The sequence below is a fragment of the Artemia franciscana genome, chromosome 18 (assembly GCF_032884065.1).
Source record: "Artemia franciscana chromosome 18, ASM3288406v1, whole genome shotgun sequence".
NCBI lineage: Eukaryota > Metazoa > Arthropoda > Branchiopoda > Anostraca > Artemiidae > Artemia > Artemia franciscana.
This window is the reverse complement of record NC_088880.1, coordinates 36,312,365-36,336,106: the sequence shown is the minus strand read 5'-3', so window position 1 is coordinate 36,336,106 and position 23,742 is coordinate 36,312,365. Positions and strand designations below refer to the sequence as shown.

The following is a 23,742-nucleotide window of genomic DNA, read 5'->3' as shown; positions in this document are numbered from 1 at the left end:
AAGGAAGCCATTGAAAGGACTAATATGAGGAAATGGGGTATCCAAAGGGTATCCCAGTTTCCCCTTTACTTAGTTTCCCACTCTGAGAGGATTTCCTTCTCTGAGGGAGGAATAGAAGGGAAAAAAGCAGAAAATCATCCATTGGGAATTGATAAGACAATGCTGGATAACCTTGGATGATGGAAGGAAGGAGCCTGTTTAGATTATTGGCTGGTTAGATTATTATTTGCTGGTTAGATTATTTGCTGCTCTAACCAGCAAATAGATTATCAAACAGTTCGTGGTAATGAACTGTAGTAAGGAGCGACCCGGCTCAATAGTAACCAAAACTCTAAAAAATGGAATTTTGATACCAATAGCTATATCGAAAGAATCGCATTTCAATGCTGGTTTTAAATATATAAGTTTCATCAAGTTTAGTCTTACCCATCAAAAGTTACGAGCCTGAGAAAATTTGCGTTATTTTAGAAAATAGGGGGAAACGCCCCCTAAAAGTCATAGAATCTTAACGAAAATCACGCCATCAGATTCAGCGTATCAGAGAACCCTATTGTAGAAGTTTCGAGCTCCTATCTACAAAAATGTGGAATTTTGCATTTTTGCCAGAAGGCAGATCACGGATGCGTGTTTATTTTTTTTTTTTTTTTTTTATTTTTTTTTTTTTTTCAGGGGTGATCGTATCGACCCAGTTGTCCTAGAATGTTGCAAGAGGGCTCATTCTAACGGAAATGAAAAGTTCTAGTGCCCTTTTTAAGTGACCAAAAAAATTGGAGGGCACCTAGGCCCCCTCCCACGCTAATTATTTTCCCAAAGTCAACGGATCAAAATTCTGAGATAGCCATTTTATTCAGCGTAGTCGAAAAACCTTATAACTATGTCTTTGGGGACGACTTACTCCCCCACAGTCCCCGTGGGAGGGGCAACAAGTTACAAACTTTGACCTGTGCTTACATATAGTAATGGTTATTGGGAAGTATACAGGCGTTTTCAGGAGGATTTTTTTGGTTTGGGGGAGGGGTTGAGAAGAGGGGGATATGCTGGGGGAACTTTCCTTCGAGAATTTGTAATGGGAGAAGAAAATTTCCATGAAGGGAGAGCAGGATTTACTAGCATTATTTGGTAGGTCAGTTTAGATATAAAAGTTTAAATATTTCAACTTTGGGCCAATCTATGGCGAACATACAGATGGAAGCTCCAAAAATCACCCCAAAAATTGACCACGTGCCTGAAATTAGATTGTGCATATTAAAATGTGCATATTTGTTCAGTTGAACATCACTTTCATGATGCCCCGGAAATTTCGCCTTGACACGTTAAGCCGTTCCAAAAATATTGTTGATGTGTGCATTTGACACCCTTTTCATCTTAATACTCTAAGCTTTACACGTGAAATTAGCTACACTTTGATTTATGATAATATTTGCTTGTGTTAATTTTGAGATGATTATTGATCTTAATTTTTTTACTTAATTATTACTAACAATTAATAATTAATTATTCATGAATTAATTATTGTGGAGAGACAAAATAAAACATGCATTAATTCAAAAACGTTCAGAAATTAAATAAAAGAAAAATTAAACGGAAAGTAAGGAGCGACATTAAAACTTAAAGCGAACAAAATTATTCCGTAAATGAAAGAGGTTGTCCCCTGCGCAACTCCTCACTCTTTACACTAAAGTATTTTTTTAATTTAAAAAGTACAGCTGGAAAATAATAACATGCATTACTTCAAAAACGTTCAGAAATTAAATAAAAAAAACAAGTTTTTTAAACTGCAAGTAAGGAGCGACAGTAAAACTTAAAACGAACAGAAATTACTTCGTATATGAAAGAGGCTGCTTCCTCATCAACGCCCCGCTCTTTACGCTAAAGTTTGACTCTTTCTCTCAATTCTTCTTTCTAAAACAGTAAAAAACTTTAGCGTAAAGAGCGGGGCGTTGATGAGGAAGCAGCCTCTTTCATATACGAAGTAATTTCTGTTCGTTTTAAGTTTTACTGTCGCTCCTTACTTGCAGTTTAAAAAACTTGTTTTTTTTATTAGATTGTTTGCTGGTCAGGAATTATTTTCCTGGGAAAGAAAACATATTTATTATTTAACTTTTGGTCAAAAGTTGCAATTTTATCATCAAGATTTTGCATATTGTAAACATTAGGCCAATCTTCAGCATTCGGCCACTTAAAAGAAAGAAGGCCAGAATTTTTAAGAGAGTGGTAAGAGCCATAAATTATTGAGAAGGAATGCTTGAAGTTTGGAGAGGGTGACAAAAGAAGGGGGAGATAACTCCCACCCAGGGAGCAAAGCTGGAGGAGAGGGCTAAAATTACTTGGATTATTTAGAATGATATCAAGAGAGGTGCTTCTACTAGTAGTTGGTGTATTAACTATTTGCTTTACTATAAGTAAGGAGCAATTTGAATCCATCTTGAGGTCATTATCATCACTAACTGAACAAAAGTATCAAGCATTTGGATTGTTGCAAGTAACAAATTCAGCTTTTGTCTTCTATTGCTGGATACATTTATGTTTTGCATCAATATTTTGATTTGGTATATAATAGAAGATGGTTACTGCAATTATAATAAAGGGACAGGGGAGCACTTTTGGTCCAATTCTTAGCCAAAGGATTTAACCGGATCTGGTGACATTGGGGGGGGGGGGAGCCGGGAGGGGGAAACCTAAAATCCTGGAAAACACTTAGAGTGGAGGGATTGGGATGAAACTTGGTGGTAAAAATAAGCACAAGTCCTAAATACATGATTGACATAACCGGAACGGATCCGCTCTCTTTGGGGTAGTTGGGGGGTGGTGGTGGTTAATTCTGAAAAATTAGAAAAAATGAGGTATTTTTAACTTACGAACAGGTGATCAGATATCAATGAAATTGGATATTTAGAAGGATATTGTGTCTCAGATTTATTATTTTAAATCTCGACTGGATCTGGTGACATTGGGGGGGGGGAGTTGGGAGGGGGAAACCTAAAACTTGGAAAACACTTAGAGTGGAGGGATTGGGATGAAACTTGGTTGGAAAAATAAGCACAAGTCCTAGATACATGATTGACATAACCCGAACAGATCCGCTCTCTTTCGGGTAGTTGGGGGGGGGTTAATTCTGGAAAAATTAGGAAAAATGGGGTATTTTTAACTTACAAACGGGTGATTGGATCTCAGCGAAATTTGATATTTAGAAGGGTATCGTTTCTCAAAGCTCTTATTTTGAATCCCGACTGGATCTGGTGACATTAGGGGGAGTTTGGGGTTGGGTGAACCTAAAACCATGGAAAACGCTTAGATTTGAGGGATCGGGATGGAACTTGGTGGGAAAAATAAGCAGAAGTCTTAGATACGTGATTTAAAAATAGTTGGAACGGATCCACTCTATTGGGAGGGGGGGGGGGTAATTCTGAAAATTAGAAAAAATTACGTATTTTTAACTGATGAAGGAGTGATCGGATCTTCATGAAACTTCATATTTAGAAGGACCTCGTAACTCAGATCTCTTATTTTAAATCTCAACCGGATCAAGTGTAATTGGGGGGTCAGTTGAGGGGGGGGGCGGGGGTGGAAATCTTAGAAATACTTAATGTGGTGAGATCAGGATGAAACTGGATGGGAAGAATAGAAACCTGTCTAAGATACGTGACTGACATAACCGGACCGGATCTGCTCTCGTTGGTGGAGTTGGGGGGGGGGTAGTTTTGAAAATTGAGGTATTTGTAACTTACGAAAGGGGGATCAAATCTTAATGAAATTTGATATTTAGAAGGATCCTGTGCTTTAAAGCTCTAATTTTAAATTCCGACCAGATCCTGTGAGATTGGGGGGAGTTGGAGATGGAAACCGGAATTCTTGGAAAACGTGAAAATTGGAGTATTTTTATCTTACGAATAGGTGATCGGATCTTAATGAAATTTAATATTTAGAAGGAATTCATGTCTCAGAGCTCTTAATTCAAATCCATACCAGATCTTTTGACGTTGGGGGGAGTTGGAGGGGGAAATACTTGGCGTGGAGGAATCGGGATGAAGCTTGGTGGATAAAATAAGCAAATGTCCTTGATACGTGATTGACTTAACCGTACTGGATTCACTCTCTTTGGGGGAGTTGGGGGGTTGGGTTCAGTGATTTGGCGAGTTTGGTGCTTTTGGACATGCTAGGACAATGAAAATTGGCAGGCGTGTCAGGGAGCCACACAAATTGACTTGATAAAGTCGTTTTCTCAGGTTCGACCATCTGGGGGGCTAAAGGAAGAGGAAAAATTAGAAAAAAATAGGTATTTATAACTTACGAGTGGGTGATCGGATCTTAATGAATTTTGATATTTAGAAGGAAATCGTAACTCAGAGGTCTTATCTTAAATCCTGATCGGCATTAAACCTCTGATTTTCCTTTTAAATCAATCTATTGATTCTTAGAATTTTGTTAGAGCTCATACCATATGATCTTTTGGCCCTTAGCTCTTATTTCATAATTAAAAAAAATATGTTAAATAATATCTTGAATTGTGGGGATTTCCAGGATTAATATCATTATATTCAACATTCAGGATACTTTCACTAAGTCTTTCCAGTCATCTAAAATTACTGTAGTGATTTTTTTTTCAGTTTTTAAAAATAAAACTACACTTTTCAAAACACATATGCATATAGTTTTAATAAAACACAAATGACATAATAGTCTTTACAAGGCTTGCAGGTGTGTGTGGGGGGAGGCAGTAACCTAACTTGTATTTGTAGTAATTTCTATTGGTTTTAATTTTGACTTGATTCGTATTAATTTCTTTTTACTCATTTAATTTCTAATTGTTTTAGGATTTATATATTCATTTAGGATTTAAATTAGGATCTAATTGTTTTCGGACTTAAATATGTCAGTATCTGAATATCTGTGATGTGATAATTCATTTTAATTTCTGTTCATTTGGCTTCTCATTTACTCTTTGATGGTAATTTTTGGCTGTTTAAGTTTGAATTATCATAGAGCTTTATTTCTGCTTGTCTCAAGTTTAATAAGGCTCTTTACTCTTTGCAGAATTTTCCAATAGGTTTTCTTTTTATTGATCTATAGAGAAAAGGCTTATACATACATTACTTGCACAAGAGGAAAAATTAATTTTCGTCACTATCAGTTATAAATGATCGAGAATAAAAAAAAAAACCTAACACAAACTAATTTTTGAAGAAATTTTACTTTCTTGGAGTCAAACACATTTTTTAAGAACAAAGGAAAAAAGACTCCTTAGAGAGAATCAAACTGTAGTGGTAAAGAACTATAAATAAGGAGCAAGGTGGCTGAATATTAACCAAAACTAAAAAACAAAAAGTTTGATACCAATAAATATATAAAAAGAATTGGTTTTCTTGTGATTCCAAATATATAAATTGATGGAAATGTGATTCCATCAAATACTAAGAGCCTGAGAAAATCTGCCTGATTTTCGAAGAAGAGGGGAAAATCCCCAATATTTGGTATGGGGAAATATGCATATATTTTTCCGGGAGGGGAATTTTCCATGGGGAGGGATGTTTCCAGGGGGTGAACTTTTTAGGGGAAATTTTACACTGGGAGAACTTGACAGAATTCCTATACAAAATTCTTGTTGTTTGTCTTGCTTAGTCTTTGCCGACTCAATTTTATGCGTGGAGATGTTAGGAGTAATTGTCTGGGGTAAATTATCACTGAGATTGAATTGTTTAGAGGATCTTTCTGTGGAGAGGGGGGATTTTTTCCATGGAGATGGAGCAGGATTTCCTGGCACCATTTAAAAAAATGATCGGAAATTAGCTAAAAAAAAAAACAGTCTTTTTAACTGAAAGTAATGAGCAACATTAAAACTTAAAATGAACAGAAATTATTTTTATGTATGACAGGAGTTGGCCCCTCCTGTCATATATAAATTAGCTATTAAATAAAATTTGCTTAAAAAAACCCAGTCTTTTTAACTGAAAGTACTGAGCAACATTAAAACTTAAAATGAACAGAAATTATTTTTATATATGACAGGAGTTGGCCCCTCCTCAACACTTTGCTCTTCATGCTAAAGATTGGATGTTGTCCCAGTTCTTCAAGAAAGACTGACAAGGGTCGTTTAATTAGAAAAATAAGAAGCTTCTTTAAAAGTACCAAAAACCTTTAGCGTGAAGTGTGAGATTTTGAGGAGGAGGCAACATCCCTGAATAAGAATTTGATGCAACTTGACCAAGGGTGTTTTTTTTTCTGAGTCTGCCACCGATGAAAAATAATACAATATTGGCTACCATAGATGGACTTTTAAGTGTGTGGTGCAAGCCCAAAAGATTATTATTCCTACTGTAGTTGACCATATATACAAGTTCAGTCCTGCCATGGAATGTAACTATGCTCACCTCTTATAGTCTTTGGTCGATAGTATAACTTAGAATTCTATCTAATCTTGGAGATTTAGAAATGTTTTGCCTGAAATTTAGATGACCTTTCCTTTTTCTAGAAACTTCAGCTAAAAATGAGTGATTCTAGAAGATATAACAAAGGTTAAATGGTTAATGGTTTAAGCTTTGTTCTAGATTTAAATTGATATTAACATTCCAGAAATATCTCAAATAAAATGTCAAACTCTTCACCATAGGCTATATTAGCCAACGTTTTATAAATTACCCTAATAAAAAAAAACAAAAAAAAAACACTGACATAGCTGCATACAAGTAGCTGATCTGAAATCCAGCATAGTCAGTTTTTTTTTTTTTTTTTTTTTTTTTTTTTTTTTTTTTTTTTTTTTTTTTTTTTTTTTTTTTTGAAGGTCGATCCTCTTAATTGCAAACAAGTTCAATTGGCTAGTTATAATTGAAAAGCTGTTAGATGATGTTTATACCAAATTGACGACTATACATAATACTTTGAAACTGAACATGCTACTCAGCTTTCAGGATTTCATTTGTTTTTCAAGACATTGAAAGATTTCTAGAAAGCAATTATTTGTTTCTTGTTTACCTAAGTAGTTAAAAAAAAGACAAACATGACATCGAAACTGTTTTGTGCAGTTAGAAGGCTGCAGCATCCCTTCCTCAGCTATAAAACTTGAGACCAGTCCCCTGTGTGTGCTTAGTTAAGAGACAAGGTACTATCTATAAGAAAAGTTCTAATAGAGCAGAATTTGCTTCATGTGTCGAAGTAAAAGAAAACAAGAGAGAAATGACCAAAGCAAGCAAGACAAACTTTCAACAATTTTCAAACAAGAAATCTATCAAGCATAAAAATGCTCAATAAAAATGAAACCAATTAGTAAAACATAATAGTCATACATTTCGTGTCCAGAACTAATAATGAACTTTGTACAATTAATGAAATAAAAAGCAAAAGAAGGGAGGGGAGGGAGATAATATAGTATTTATGAAGAAATGGCTCGTGTGTTCCAAGTTAAAAAATGTAACAATCAAAACCTTTGGAATTAGAAACATAATATAAGTCAGATTCATTATGAGTGACAAAAACAATAAGAAATATTGATAACTAAAAAAAGGATTCTCTGAAATACTAAATTAAGAAATAGAGCTCAGAAATTGAAACACTCTAAAACCTGGAGTTCGAGAAACGCCTCAAATGGGCCAAAAACAAAAATGGCAATATGACAAGAGGGAATAGTTATTGTCACATAACACAATCAACTAAGAAAGAGCCAAATGAGTTATTTTTTGGTTCAAGACCTCTATCAGGACATATTTAGGTGAAACAGATTTGAAACTTCTAAGTAATATCATGGATTGGGAAGTAAGTTGGGATTACTGTGGAAGCTAAGGAGTGGAGTTAGATTCTAGTGGGGCTGTGAAATTGGGGGGGGGGAATGTCCCCAGTGCAAAGAATGGGAGTGGCGGACCTAGCAAAACAAAAGCAAATTTGTTATTTCTAAGCACTGCACAAGTAATGCTTATACAATAGCTGGCAAACCAATCATTTTATCCCCCCCCTCCACATTTTTAGTCTTCATTGTTGTTAATAGTTTTTTATTTATCATTGATAATAGCAATGCAGTGTTGTCTATATTTTCATGCTGATATTATTATTCTAGTTTCTGTTTATATTAGCAGTGCCATCAGTGACAATCATATGCAATTAGATCTGATATCTTAACCTTTTAAAAAAGATGATTAATACTTCTGTCAGAGTTGTTTTGTAGATGACAAATTTACTTCACATTTTTATGAGAAATTGTTGTAGATTTTTATATTCAGTAACCCCAATTTAGGGTTTTTGTTCTCTTAAACCCCCTGCTATGGTTCAACTTGGAGTAATTACGTTTCGTTGCAGTTTATGATGTATATTATTTGTTTATTCAGCTTTGATGTATAGAGACGGATTTTTTGTATGCATAAATTAAATCTATTACTTTTCGATTTTAAAAGTATTTTTTATCTGTTTATATTATTTCTGAAAATGTTTATACTTTCTTTTTCAGCTGTTCACAAATGAATCTGAAATCATGGACCTTGTTAATGAGTTTGGTGATTTTAACAATATATTATTAAATGATTTATTTGATGGAGAAGATGAAGGTAGTGAAGATGGACTTTCATGGAATGAACTTGAAGATATTGCAAGGTACTCTTTCTTCTGACAGCCTAAAAGTTAATAAAAAAAAATCTGTTGCAACATAAAGCTGTAGTAGGCCACCCAGGAGGACTGATCTGTGTTAGGATCTTGGCTAAATTTAACTTAAGTGTTGCCACTACTTGAGTGATCATGACAGGCATGTTTACATTATAGTTCTCATAAAGTTTTAACAATTTAAAAATAATTCTAGGCTGGACTCCCTCAATTCTTCCTAAACAAATGAACACGCACCCGTGATTAGTCTTGTGGCAAAGAATACGAAGTTCCACATTTTTGTAGATAGGAACTTGAAACTTTTAGAATAGGGTTCTCTGATATGCTGAATGCGATGGTGGGATTTTCGTTAAGATTCTATGACTGTTAGGGGGTTTTCCCCCCTATTTTCCAGAATAAACCAAATTTTCTCAGGCTCGTAACTTTTGATAAGTAAAACTAAATTTGATGAAACTTATATATTCAAAATCAGCATAAAAATACGATTCTTTTGATGTATCTTTTAGTATTAAATTTCGTTTTTTAGAGTTTTGTTTACTATTGAGCCGGGTCGCTCCTTACTACAGTTCAATACCCTGAACTGTTTGATGATACACCCTGCTAGAGGAGGTCTATCAAGAAGGCGCTTGAAAGGGGATTGGTAGAAAGACTTCAGTTTGTTGTTGTCCAAAACTAACTGCTCAAGCTCTGCCATATAGCAAGTGGTACAGTATCTATAAGAACTACCTTGAAGATATGGGTTTGGCTTAAGGAGCAATTCTTTAAAAAGAAGCTGCCATAACTTCCGTTTTTCAGCTTCTAACCATACATTCAACCTTAAGATTTGCTCAGTTTTTCTTTGTTGTCAAATTGTAGTGTCAAAAGGAGGATATCAATGACCAACTCCTCTCTCTGAGCCTGGTAAAGAAGATCTCGAGTAAAAATAGCCTACTTCAGGTTTCTGATCATCTTCCCCTCAAAAAATAATTACTGGGCTTGTGTACAGGGGTTTATTTTCCCTTCTTAAAGGGTGGCTCAAAGAACAGCCCAGGGAAATTTCTCTCCCCTTTAAGAGTAGCCCAGGAATAATTAGACATAATGGCCTAAAACACGCTTTTTTGTTTCAGGGCCCCTTCTTACAACACTTTGTTCACCTATTACAGTTAATCACCTATATTCTCACTTACGGTTTACCCTTACATTATATAAACCCAATTTGTCAGCCTGGGCTTACAATTTACATATGACTTTAAGTTGTTTTGTTACCCATGCTTCCCGTAACAAAGCAATTTTCAACACACTTGTGCGAAAAATTGCAATCCCTGTAACTGATTTGGTAGATTTTTAGAACCCAGATTTTTTTGAAATTTCTGTCCCCTTAAAGGATAGCCCAGGAATAATTAGACATAATGGCCTAAAACACGCTTTTTTTTGTTTCAGGGCCCCTTTTTACAATGCTTTGTTCACCTAATATGGTTAATCACCTATATTCTTAATGTGGCCAGGCTTCGTCAGCCTGGGCCTACAATTTACATATGCCTCATAAGTTGCTTTGCTACCCATGCTTCCTGTAACAGAGCAATTTTTAACACACTTGAGCGAAAAACTGTAATCACTGTATGATTTGGTAGATTTTTAGAACCCATCCCTCCATCAGTCAAATTAGAAAGCCTACTTGCAAGATGTGCTTTCAACTTAAGATAATATTGCGACACTGTCTGTGACTCAATTAAGGGTTTTCCCCCTCTTCAATAATCTAGATTTCCTGTTTATAATTTTTTTTTGGCCAATGATTTTTTCCCTGTTTATTAAAAAAAGAAGAAATATTTAAATGGGAGAGGGGAGAATTTTCAATTTTTAGTCGTGGCTAGTTCACAGAAATGACATCCGTGATGCCAATCATCGTGAAAACAACCAGTTTAGTGTTTAAGGACATTTTATTTACCCAACTGGAATATGAGGTTTATTTATGGCTTTTGCTTACAGTAGTAGGGGACCTCTCTTGCGCCCGGGGCAAAATCTTGATTAGCCCCTTCTCCCACTGTGTTCCATAAATTTTCAGGCCAGATTTTAACAAAATTTGAATACAAAATATCACAAAAAAACATTAAAATTATTTAAATTTGGTCTACTTACTTTTATTTTAAAGAAATGCTGATGAAGATGTGGGAAAAATGAAACTTTCTATTTAATTTGCTTATACTTACTGCCAAATGGGCCCTCTACTTTATTTTAGTAGAAACAAAACTACAAAATGATTATAACAATTAGATTATTTATTTGAAATTTTGCTCCCCTAGACTATCCGCGACTGGGGCAAGTGCCTGTTTGTACCCCCCCACACTACACCCCTCCTAAAACAGCCCCTGTTGTATGGATCAGTTGACTTCTCATCTAGGAGGGGGAGGGGTTGCCTACTTGTAAAAAAGCGCGTGTCAGGCTACAGTTTTTTCAGTAGTTCTTAATATTGATATCAGTCCCCTCCCCTCTCTGTGTTTCTAATATGCTTTGTGTATTCATTTGCATTTTATTTGATCGTTAAAACGGAAATTGACTTTGTTTAAAAGAAGTATTCACTAGAAGGACTACTTTTATATAATGAGGTCAGACAGTAAAAAGTGACTCCGCCGACAAGATTCTGCAAAGGGAAAGGAATTTTGTGCGATTGAGTCGTACAATATATGATCTATGGCAGCCTGTCGTAATAGATGCTAAAGAGGAGAGAGGGGGGGGGGTCCGCCTAAAATACAGAGCAGTAGCTACTATGGATAAGTGGATGCTCTGATTACTGTGGAGGATAATGCTCCTTTCTCTTTGTTATTAAATTCCCAGTCTTCAGACCAAATCCAATGTTCTCTAGCTTATCCTTTTATTTTTAACTGACTAAATTTATTTTTATTTTGCTGAGAATTTCTTGTTGATGATTTGTTGTGTTTCATCCAAAAGTTTGAAAAAATTCTTTATTTAAAATGATGGGGTTTGGGAGATTTGGTTTGATGTCAGCAAAGGTTTTTGGAAAGAAGGAAATCTACGCAAAGATCACCATTTCTGATTCATAACCAATGTCTTACTACAGAGTAGCTATTAAACAGTGAAGCCATTATACATAGTTCCTATTTACAATAAAAATATGCTACTAGTGCTAACAACGCAGCACTAAGCTGCCTGAGGCCAACACAGCTCCCCCTGTATCCCAATTTGTTCAAAGCCCCCCTCTTGACATCCTCCCAGGAAGTTCCCAGTTTCCTTAATCTTTTCTTACGAGTTAATTCAATCTTGGGACAATTTGAGCATCAAAATATACTTGTAACACCAATTAACTAAGGATTACCACTCCTCTTTTTTCGCAGGGGGGGGGGAGTGACTAGAAGAACTGTCACTCTGTCAAACTGTCGTCTGTATTTACTCCTAAACAGAAAAACGTGAACTAATAAAAAACCTCAGAAATAATAGTTCTGAGGCAAAGTTTCTTTGCCGAAAAAATTTGAAGACATGGCACCCATTTGAAGACCCATAATTTGGGTCTAAAGAATGTTTTTTGATTTTCCCTTTCATGCTTAGCACCAAGTTTGAAAGCACAAGTAAAAATTCCAAACATACCCTCTAATACCACTATTGACAGAGAACTAATGTCAATGCTAATCATTTGCTTGATAACCGAGGACGACCTGCTTTTTGTTTAGCCCTAGACGGTTGTTCGAAAAGACCAATCTTTGGCAATCTGTCATTCTTCATCCCCAGAACGTGTCCAAGTAAAATATAAACATGGCAAATAGTCTGTCCACTGTATATTGCCCGTCTTTTATTAAGTTTGCTCAAATTGCTGACAGCCATTTCTTCATGGTTATTAATATGTATTTTAAGTTTGGAGAATATGTTTAAATTCATTTAAGCTTGGGAATTACTGGAAATGAACAAAACACTGGAAAGGACTGAAGTGTTCTCTTTGACAATATGGGTAATAGTCTATATATAGTAAAAGAAAAACTAAATTGGCTTTTACTTGTATGGCTTGTGAACAGCTCAATTTCTTTATGATTTTTCTTCAATAAGTCTAGCTTTCTAATCAAATTAGAATTTGAGATAAAATTTTGTCCACAGCTTTTGCCTGGTTTTCTAGTTGTTCCTTTTTTCATGTTTTATACCAAAGACTCTTGACCTATATATACATAAGGCCGTATGTGCTACTTTAAAAAAATATCTTTGCTTTTTCATTGACCATTTTTTCCTATTTGAAAATTTGAATTTTAATCATAATTTTAAAGAAGAACAATTTAAAAAAGAATTGCAAAAATTCCCAAATGGAGTAGCCTATTTGTTACAGGGCTTATGAACACCTCAGTTTGTTAATTTTTTTTTAATTAGATCTAGCTTCTTATTTGCTTTTATTGTGAATATTACTATTTTTTCCATTTTTAGTGGTCTACTAGATGGCTCAAATGAAGATGATTGGGATTTTATCTCGGATCCTTCTCTGGTAATATTTTTTTTCAATTAACTAAATAATTCTTTTTTTACTTCTTATGTTATTTTATTATTCTGACTGAAGAACGAAATGATTAAACTAACTGAAAATTAGGTGATCATTGATATTATCTCTTAGGAATCCTATTATTTATAAAAACAAATGTTACCAAGACAGCCAGACTAACTTGGACAGACCCTTTTGGTGTCGAAATTTCTGAAAAAGACTTGTTGGTTTAATGTACAGTTTTATGTCGATTTCATATCGTTTCGTAGTTATTTGTGCTTTAGTTTTGTTGTTAGAATTATAATTAAGTTGTGATTTCTTGTGGATTGATGCTGAAAATTCGTATCCTTGAAAGAATCAATTTGGCATGTATCTAGGAATTGTATAACTGTTTCCTATTATATATATATATACATATATATATATATATATATATATATATATATACATATATATATATATACATATATATATATATATATATATATATATATATATATACATATATATATATATATATATATATATATATATATATATATATATATATATATATATATATATATATATATATATATATATATATATATATATATATATATATATATATATATATAAGGCCACTCAGCGTGTTCCCAGGTGGCGATAGGGGAACGCCTTACAGATATGTAGGGTACCTCCTATGGAGGCATTGACCAAGGGGGTACCTTGACCCTGTGGATTCATAATAGAACATGGAGCACCCTTGCCCGGTGCCGTAAATACAGATTGAGGAGGAAGAAGGCCCCTCAATTGAACACTCAACGGGACCTACTGGAATGTGTACACTTCCCGTGAGTTACAAACCTTCTCCCAGTAATGGGTTATATTGCGTGGTGACGCACAACACCATCGTGGGAGGATCCTCTATAGGAGGACAACTGCGACAGGGTTTGAGATCCAGATATATGGACAGCGACCTCTGCAAACGGTTGCCTTGATCCTTTCGGGGTACTTTCCAGGAACAGTTGAATACTAAACTGGGAGTTTAAAATTTGACAATGTGGAAGATGGATGGAATAATTTTAGAAAAATTATTTGCGAAGTTGTTGACCGTATCTTAGGGGAGAAAGCAAGGAATGCAGCTAGGAATAATAGTGAAAAATCTTTATGTTTAATAGAGACGAGAAGGGGCTTTTATATGATTTTTCTGAATGATAGATAATATGAAAATAAAAGGAATGTAAAGAAAGTGGAGAAAGCATTAAAATATGAACTAAGAAGGTGTGAAGTGGAGTACATAGTTAAATTTGCTGAGGATCTGGAAGATGCACCTATACGGCATAATAGTAAAATATTGTACTGGCATGTTAATAAATGAGCGAGTTGTCAATCCGGACTTGTCCCAGTTAAGGAAAGGAACGGGGCCAAAACCGAGATAAAGTTGCAGGAAAAGATAAAGAGGAAAATTAAAAAGTTTGTGATACCTTGGATGTGAAGGAAGGTTTGTTTTATGAGAAAAAATCAGCAACAGTACTAAAAGGATTAAAAAATAATGAGAATCCAGGTGCTGGTAGTGAAAAAGTTTGAAAATGAAAAAATGAAAAAGTTTGTGATACCTTGGATGTGAAGGAAGATTTGTTTTATGAGGAAAAATCAGCAACAGTACTAAAAGGATTAAAAAATAATGAAAATCCAGGTGCTGGTAGTGTGGTAAATGAGTTTCTTAAATATGGTGGCTCTGAGGCTATAATAAAGTTACTGAAGATTATGAATGTTATTTTTGAAAAAGGGGAATTACCTAGCGATTTTAGGAAAACCTTAATTAAACCACTATTTACGAAAGGTGATAAGAGTAAGTGTGGTAATTATTTAGGCATTAGACTGGTCTTTGTAGGTAGTAAATTACTTAGTAATATGATACTTTTTAGACTGAGGGAGGCTATAGACAAAGTTATGAGAGAGGAAGAGTGCGATTGCAGGAAAGGTAGAGGATGTGTCGACCAAGTTTTCACTCTTAGGCTAATAATTGAGAAGTCCCTTCTTTGTCAAACACCTTTGGTCCTCAGTTTTATCGATTATGAGCAAGCTTTCGATTCTGTTGATAGAAGAGCGTTAGCAAAGGTCTTATCCTTATATGGTATACCAGACAAATACATTAAAGTGATTAGTGCCATGTACAAGAATAACGCTGCTGCGGTTAAGGTAGGAAATCGGCTTAGCAGCCGGTTTCGTGTTAAATTACGAGTTAAGTAGGGTTGTTTTTCTATCCCCATTTATATGGGTAATTTTGATGGACTTTGTCTAAAGGAGCACAGGAAAGGCAACGGGAGACTACGGAATCAAATGGGGAGGAAAAACTCTCCTGAACTCAGTTTATGCTGATGATTTAAGCATCCTAGATGAAAGTCTGAGCAAAATAAATGAACTTTTAGCGGATTTGCGAGTTCAGGGTGCTAGGATAGGTTTGAAAATTAATGTTAGGATGGCTAAGTCATTGAGGCTAAGAATAAGTGCAAACTGCAAACCAAGATTAGAACATTGGAAGCTAGAATGACGACTGGGGTCAAATATGGCTCTGAAGCATGTGCGTTCCGAAAAGCGGATGAAGATTTACTAGATGTTTTCCATAGAAATTGCCTACATATTGTTCTGGGTATCCGGTTGACTGACCGTATATCAAACAGTACTCTGTACGAAAAATGTGGTTCAATCCCGTTTTCTAGGGCTATAATGACAGAAAGATTGAAATGACTTGGGCACGTTCTGCGGATGAAGTATGACAAATTGCCGAAGATTGTCCTTTTTGGCCAACCAGCTATGGCTAAACGGAAAGAAGGTCGATGTCGTTTGGAGTGGGAAGGTGTCATAAAGCAAGATTTAAAGGAAATGGGAACTCTGATTATGGATTCTGCTGATTATCAAAATAAAATATATACCCTTTTAATGGATAAAAATACAAATATGTGTATTTATCTGTGATCCCACAGATAAATACACACAGTTGAGAAAACAATAAGAAATTTAAAAAGACAATAGACTAATCACCCCTCAAATGTTCAGAAAATTCTACCTCAAAGGTTGTTCAGCCTCAAAATTTTATGGTCTACCTAAAATCCATATGAAGGATACTCCGTTGCGTCCTATCGTAGCGTGTTATAATTCTTCAGTTGCAGGTGTAGGAAAGTTCTTAGCCAAAATTTTCAAGCCTCTTTTAACCACACAGGAATCTTGTACGAAAAAATTCCACAGATCTTGTTGACAAGCTGAAAAATCTAATTATAGCAGAAAAAACTTTCTTGTCTAGTTTTGATGTAGTTTCCATGTACACTTCATGCGATGTCCATAAATGTGAACAGGCCTTACAAGGAAAATTAGAAGAAAATTCTGCTTGGTCAAATTATAAAACCTTGGAAATTAACACAATAATGACGCTTGTAGGTCTTTGCAACAAGTTCTTTTTGTATTTTATGGTCCGAGAAAAAAATTTCCTTCAGATTAAGACCCATGGGCACTGTTTTGTCTCCTTTTTTGGCATATTTTTACATGGATTTCATAGAACAATCTGCTTTGAATAGTTTCCCCTTAACATCAAAGAAAAAAATGGGGTTTGCCTAAAACTACACAGTTTCATAGCGCCAAGTATGATATTCAGGATAAACAAGCTGAAATGATTATTTGAAGATCCGATTTTTTTTTTTACGTCCGAATAATTTCAGTGCATAAAGATAGACTTGTATATTGTACGTAGTCCAAATAATCATTTCATACGACTTGCTAGTGACTCCAGATAAAATATTGTAAAGGAAATTTCAAAGGATTCAGTGAGTAGAAACTTCTACTATGCGTCAGGAAATGTTTTCTGCTACTTATTATTTATTACTTGTCTGGTCAGTCAAAAAATGACCACGAACATCTAATTAAAAACTGTTTTTGTTCCTGGTCTTATCTTAAGTCTATATCTGAAAACCACGATTTTTTTTTTGATGTTTTAAAACTATCAAGTTTATAGTGAAGTATCACATTTTTCATCAGTGTTAATACACAGAACCGTGAAATTAATCTAAAATAATTATTATAATTTAATAATATGAATAATATTACATAATATAATAATAACGTAATAATATAATATAATGTAATTATAATAATTTTATAATTAAATATTATAATTTAATTTGAAATAATCTGTTAGTCAAATTTGTCAACACTTTTTGTCAATAAAAATTTAAATATTAACAGTCTGTTGATTCCCAGAGACAAGTTCACCTCCAAAGGAGAGCTTCCATATGTTTTGCAGGGAAAGCCCTTTTTTTTCTTTTGTCGCCCGATGCCATCAAAAAGCACATAACTGCATATAAAGGTCCTTTTTGTTAAAAATAGCTTCTATTATTTTTCCTTATTATTTAGGATATACATGATTAATTTTCACTTAATCATTCAAACAATATGAAAGAAGATTGATTTATGTTTTACACATAGAAATTTGTCCCTCCTCATATGAATAAGTTGTTAAAGTTGTGTAACTGGGGATGCTAATGAGGAAAAGGGCGGCTAGTAGGACCTACTCTGTACGAAGTTGTTGAAGTTAAATATAGGGAATCAAAGCCCATTGGATCCAAAGATGTTTGTTACATTTCGTGCATTGTCGTGGCATAATTGGAAGTAAAAAGCGCCTCTGAGTAGGGAACATCGTTTGATAGAGAAATCGTTCTCTCATACCAAAATAATAATATACTGGACTAACATCATCCACTTTAAATTTCCAAGGTATTAGCTATACATGTGTGAGGTGAGGAAACGGAGATTCTTTCAAAGGTTATTTTATGATGTTAGTTTTAAAATTTTATTGATGAGAATTTTTTGGGTAAGTTTCGTTTTGTTTTTATTTGCTTTGTATTGTATTTTGCTGATGACGGCCGTTGCGTATATAGCCAAAATATCCACTTAGGTTCGAACCACTATTATTCACTGTCTTCAGACATTTCCTCGTTGTCTTCTGTTTTGTAAAATTGCTTATTACAATCAGTCCATCTGCATTTATCTGAAAAACTCAACTTTCTTGTCCGCTCAATGCTCTAACAAAGACACAGACTTGAACATCAAGAATGAATTGATGTCTTCCGATAATTTGTGCTGGCAACAGTGATTCATGCAATTTTTTTTTCTAAGTTCGCTTTTAGTTATGGGGTTGTATCAATTACTGACAAGTTGCGAGGCAATATTTTGTCTGTCTCAGTAAATTTCAGGATTTTTTTCAAAACCCAACTGTTATTTAATTTTATGATAAAGATTAAAAATACACACTAAAATGTATAATTTCAGATTGCTAATTCATACCGCGTGGCGCGTATAGATGATAAAATAATTTTAAGGAAGTCTTAATAGCCGTTACAAGTTCTACTAATGTCGTTACAATATAGAGATGAGTATTTTTATTTATTGCATAAATTCTCTTTTAGAGCGGGGGAGACACTGCTCTTAGTGGAATGTCAACTGATGCATGGTTGCCAATAAATAATAATGATTCTCCATGTCTTAATAACAGTATTCTGGTACCGGAAAATCAGTCAACAGTTGACAGTACTACTGATACAATAAGACCATCGTTGAAGCCAAAACTCACAACGTTTATATCTGCAGCTACTGATTCGAAAGTCAAAACAGGTAAGAATTGTTCTTTTCTCTCACTCAATGTCAGGTAGCGTCATTAGCGGAATTCATCAAACAAAGATTGAAATCTTTTCTTCTTAGTGCTCAAATCAGTGGTTTCTCGTTCTCAGAAAACCTTGCTACAGTTCTTCATAAGTTGTCTTTCAAACAGTTAGTGGTAACGAACTGTAGTAAGGACCGACCAAAATCGGAATTTTGATACCAATAGCTACATCAAAAGAATTGCATTTTAATGCTGATATATATATATATATATATATATATATATATATATATATATATATATATATATATATATATATATATATATATATATATATATATATATATATATATACATATATATATATATATATATATATATAAGTTTAATCAAGTTTAGTCTCACCCATAAAAAGTCACGAGCCTGAGAAAATTTGTTTTATTTTAGAAAATAGTGGGAAACACCCCCCCTAAAAGTCATAGAATCTTAACGAAAATCACACCATCAAATTCAACATATCCAAGAACCTTGCTGTAGAAGTTTCAAGCTCCCATCTACAAAAATGTGGAATTTTGTATTTTTTGCTAGAAGGTAGATCACGGATGCATGTTTATTTGTTTTTGTTCTTTTTTTTCCAGGGGGGATCGTATTGAACCAATGGTCCTAGGATGTTAAGAGAGGGCTCATTCTAACGTAAATTAAAAGTTCTAGTGCCCTTTTAAGTGACCAAAAAAATTGGAGGGTACCTAGGCCCCCTCCCACGCTAATTATTTTCCCAAAGTCACCGGATTAAAATTTTGAGTTAGCCATTTAATTCAACATAGTCTAAAAACCTTATAACTATGTCTTTGGGGACGACTTACTCCCCCACAGTCTCCATGGGAGCGGCTACAAATTACAAACTGTGACCAGTGCTTACATATAGTAATGGTTATTGGGAAGTGTACAGACATTTTCAGGGGGATTTTTTGGTTGGGGGGGGGGGTTGAGATTTGGTTGGGGGGGATATGTTGGGGGAACTTTTCATCGAGGAATTTGTCATGGGGAAAGAAAATTTTCGTGAACGGAGCGCAGGATTTTCTAGCATTATTAAAAAAAAAAAACAATGAAAAATAAATATCAAAAAGTTTTTTTTAACTGAAAGTTAGAAGCAGCATTAAAACTTAAAACGAACAGAAATTTTTACGCATATGAGGATTTCACCTCCTCTGAATACCTCGCTCTTTACACAAAAGTATTTTTAGTAATTTCAACTATTTATTCTACGGCCTTTGTGATTCGGGGGTCATTCTTAAGGAACTGGGACAAAATTTAAGCTTAAATGTAAAGAGCGAGGTACTGACGAGGGGGTGAACCCCTTCGTATACGTAGTAAAAACATACGAATACAGAAGTTCGTTACGTAAGCTAACTCGTAAGTTACGTATATCTTTTACTAAAAAAACACGTTCATAAGAAATTAAAAGTTCTAGTTGCCTTTTTAAATAACCAAAACATTGGTGGGCAACTAGGCCTCCTCCCCAGCTCTTTGTTTCTCAAAATCATTCGATCAAAACTATGAGAAAGCCATTTAGCAAAAAAAAAAAAATGCAAATTTCGTTTTAATTATTCGGAGAGCCAAAATCAAAACATGCATTGATTCAAAAACGTTCAGAAATTAATTTAAAAAAACAAGTTTTTTTTAACTAAAAGTAAGGAGCGACATTAAAACTTAAAACGAACAGGAATTACTTCGTATATGAAAGGGGCTGCTCCCTCCTCAACGCCCCGCTCTTTACGCTAAAGTTTTTTACTGTTTTAAAAATTAGAGTTGAGAGAAAGAGTGAAACTTTAGCGTAAAGAGCAAGGCGCTGAGGAGGGAGCAGCTCCTTTCATTTACGAAGTAATTTCTGTTCGTTTTAAGTTTTAATGTCGCTCCTTACTTTCAGTTAAAAAAACTTGTTTTTTTATTATTTAATTTTACATAAATAAAGACGAAAAGCTTTCTTGGGAATCATAGATCTATTAACAATAATAATCTATTTTTACCCTCTTAGCAAACACTAAAAATGCTGATAGAGAAATAAATAAAGAGGAAAAAGAAAACGCACATAATGTGCTTATTCGTTATCTTAACTCATGCACCCTCCCCCTCTTCTCAGTAAAAGTACTGATAATCTTCATATGTGTATACCAAGAAGAAAATACTCGTCGCTTGTGCTAAACATTTGACCCCCTCTATTCATGAAAACATCGGGGAGACAGTGTTAAAATGCAAGAAAAAGTTCCTTGTTTGAGCCTAAAACACACCTGCTCAGAAACACCACTTTCCCGAAAAAAAATCTTTTAGTCTGCTTTGTAAGATTGGGCTGCGCGCACAACCAGAGTGGGTGACTTCCGAGGCTTGGAAAGAAATGATTCTAGGCTTGTAAATGTCTCCTGAAACAATACTGACGTAATAATGAAAACCAAGATGTATGGGAAATTTCAGCTTTTAAAATAAAACTGACCAACAACAGATAATTTGGCGAAGACCTACGCAAATCCGTCGTAAAGGAACCCATAGTTGAAACTTTAATTGAAAATGGATCCCATTCCTGGCCTTTGTAGCTGCTCATCTCCTGCTTGGTTCATTATCAACTCAATGGGGCTCATTTCCAATCAGATATTTGACTGCAGTTATGATGAAACTATGTTAGTTCATTTTGGTTTGCTTTGGAGAGTATTTTGCTGTTTTGTTGTTTGCTGGAGAAAAATATTACCCTTTTAGAAGAAGCAAAAAACTAATTTTAGGATTAAGAAAAAAATGATTACCGTGAATACCAATAATGAATGTTTCTATGTGTTTATTTCTAACCTGAAAATGAACATTATGAATAACACTGCGGAGTGATGGAAAATATAGAAGTAAAAATAACAATATTATTATGAAAAACAAAATACAAAAAAAAGAGTTTAACCGATATCAGGTTAGAAAAGGCAAACCAGGGGGTCAGTAGCAGAAACAACATTATTAGTATTCATGATCATATTGGTAGCCACCCTAACGAGTCGAGCGCAAGGGTCAGTTTCACCATAACGGGATACAATATTTCTATTCTTAAAACAGCCAAGTAATTATATCAAATATTTACAATATCTGAAGTAGCCACTTCTACGTCTTCTTAAATCTATTTCTAATAGATGGTGGAATTATAGGAAATTTACTTCTGGAAAGCAAAAACTACTATAAAGCGGAGCTATATCACTCTCTATTTGGAGATATCTTACCGTGAGACACTCAAATGTTTCTAGTGCATTAGTAACCAACTTGGAACTAGTTTCGAAAATGGACGGGCAAAACGATATATCAAGCCACCTAACTTTATCCAAACTTGCATATTGCAGATGACGCTGCGATCTTAGACATGAAAGTAAATCCCTCTAAATCTATAATAATGCCAATATGTTTCCTTAAAACCTCACCGCTTTTCTTCAACCCTATCCCCCAAGATATTTCTGTATCTTCCCTTAAATTACTTAGGGTTACAATTTCCTCTTTTGTCCGCTCGCATCTTGAATATGCTTGTCCAGTTTGGCATCCTGGCATCTCCTATGATGAATAAGATAAAATTGAATCCATTCAAAAAAGAACCCTGAGAATAATTTTTAAAGAAGCTAAGGTTCCATACTCGCTCGTTCTAAAAAAAGGCCAAGCTGGAAGCTTTTGAGCACAGGAGAGGAACGTTGTGCCTCCGTTATGCAAAAAAATGCAATAATAAACCTTCGCACGGAAAACATTTCCCCCAAAAGACACTCCATCCAGACACCGCTTGTCATGTATTGTTTCTGAACCTGTTTCTATCTTATTCCCCATCCGTTGCTTAACCTCCAGCTATGAAAAAACCATTGTCCCCTTCATTACTGATAAAATAAACCGCTAGTTTTCCCTTTTTTTCTATGGTACTGGTGATACCCAAGTTGTATGTTCGTTTGATTCGTTTGTTCCATCCCCCTTGTTTATATATTCTCTTTTAAATCTTTTTAATGCTAATTTTTATCTCTCACTTTTTTGTTTTAGTTTTTACCTTTTTGACTTTCTGACGTTTTCCCCCTTAATTTTTATTAATATTTTTCTTTGTGAAATGCTTTGCCTTTCTGATTTTGTTGTTTTTGGCATTCTTTAGCCAGTTTTTTAGTTGTTGTGCTATTTTTATGACTTTTTAAAGTTTTGTTTGTTATGACTCCGAATTGTGAATATTTGATGTTTTTACTGTTGTCACATTCATGGAAATCTATCGTATCTCTTACGTGGTCCCTTTTTTTAGTGTCATCCAGAAAATCACAGATAAAACCTACAGCAGGCAATTTATGCCCTGCAATGCATACACCCAAAATAGTAACGTCTGCAGAGCTCAAAATTATGGGCACAAGGAACAACAAGTTTCGCCATGTGAATTCTTCCAAGTTTCAAATTGATGAGCCAAAACTTACAATTATTGAAAAAGGCGCTAAATCGGCTGTTGTTCTCAAGAAGATGATGGTAAAGCGTGGACAGTCATTGCTCAGACTGCCCATAAAGAATGCTGTGAATTATACCCAGCTTAAGTTCGAACCTCAGATTGCTCAGGTATTCAATTTTCAATTTTTAATGTTATTTCATTTACTAAAGCGATATATGTTTCATTTCATTTACTAAAGCGCGGACAGTCATTGCTCAGGTTGCCAATAAAGAATGCTGTGAATTATACCCAGCTTAGGTTCGAGCCTCTGATTGCTCAGGTATTCAATTTTCGATTTTTTAATATTGTTTCATTCCATTTACTAAAGCGATATAATAATAAGGTCACTAATAATGTAAATACGTTTTATGTCAAAACAAATTAATGTATCCAATTAGACAGACTCGGCCAAGTTATCAATGCAGAACAATGAAAAATTGTTTATATGCTTTTGGCCGAGTTTTTGAATAAAGACATGGTACTAACAACCTGCAGCTAATGCAAAAAAAGTATATATATATATATATATATATATATATATATATATATATATATATATATATATATATATATATATATATATATATATATATATATATATATATATATATATATATA

At 34.4% G+C, this 23,742-nt stretch overlaps 1 protein-coding gene across 1 annotated transcript in view; it reads left to right on the top strand.

The window, feature by feature from the left end:
• LOC136038958 (microtubule-associated protein 1B-like) overlaps positions 1 to 23,742 on the top strand; it is a 64,310-nt gene that overhangs the window by 6,497 nt on the left and 34,071 nt on the right. The window contains exons 2-5 of the mRNA XM_065722474.1: positions 8,432 to 8,574; positions 12,979 to 13,036; positions 18,472 to 18,676; positions 22,951 to 23,252. Of these exons, the coding sequence (XP_065578546.1) occupies positions 8,432 to 8,574; positions 12,979 to 13,036; positions 18,472 to 18,676; positions 22,951 to 23,252 (708 nt within the window). The remainder of the gene's footprint in view (positions 1 to 8,431; positions 8,575 to 12,978; positions 13,037 to 18,471; positions 18,677 to 22,950; positions 23,253 to 23,742) is intronic.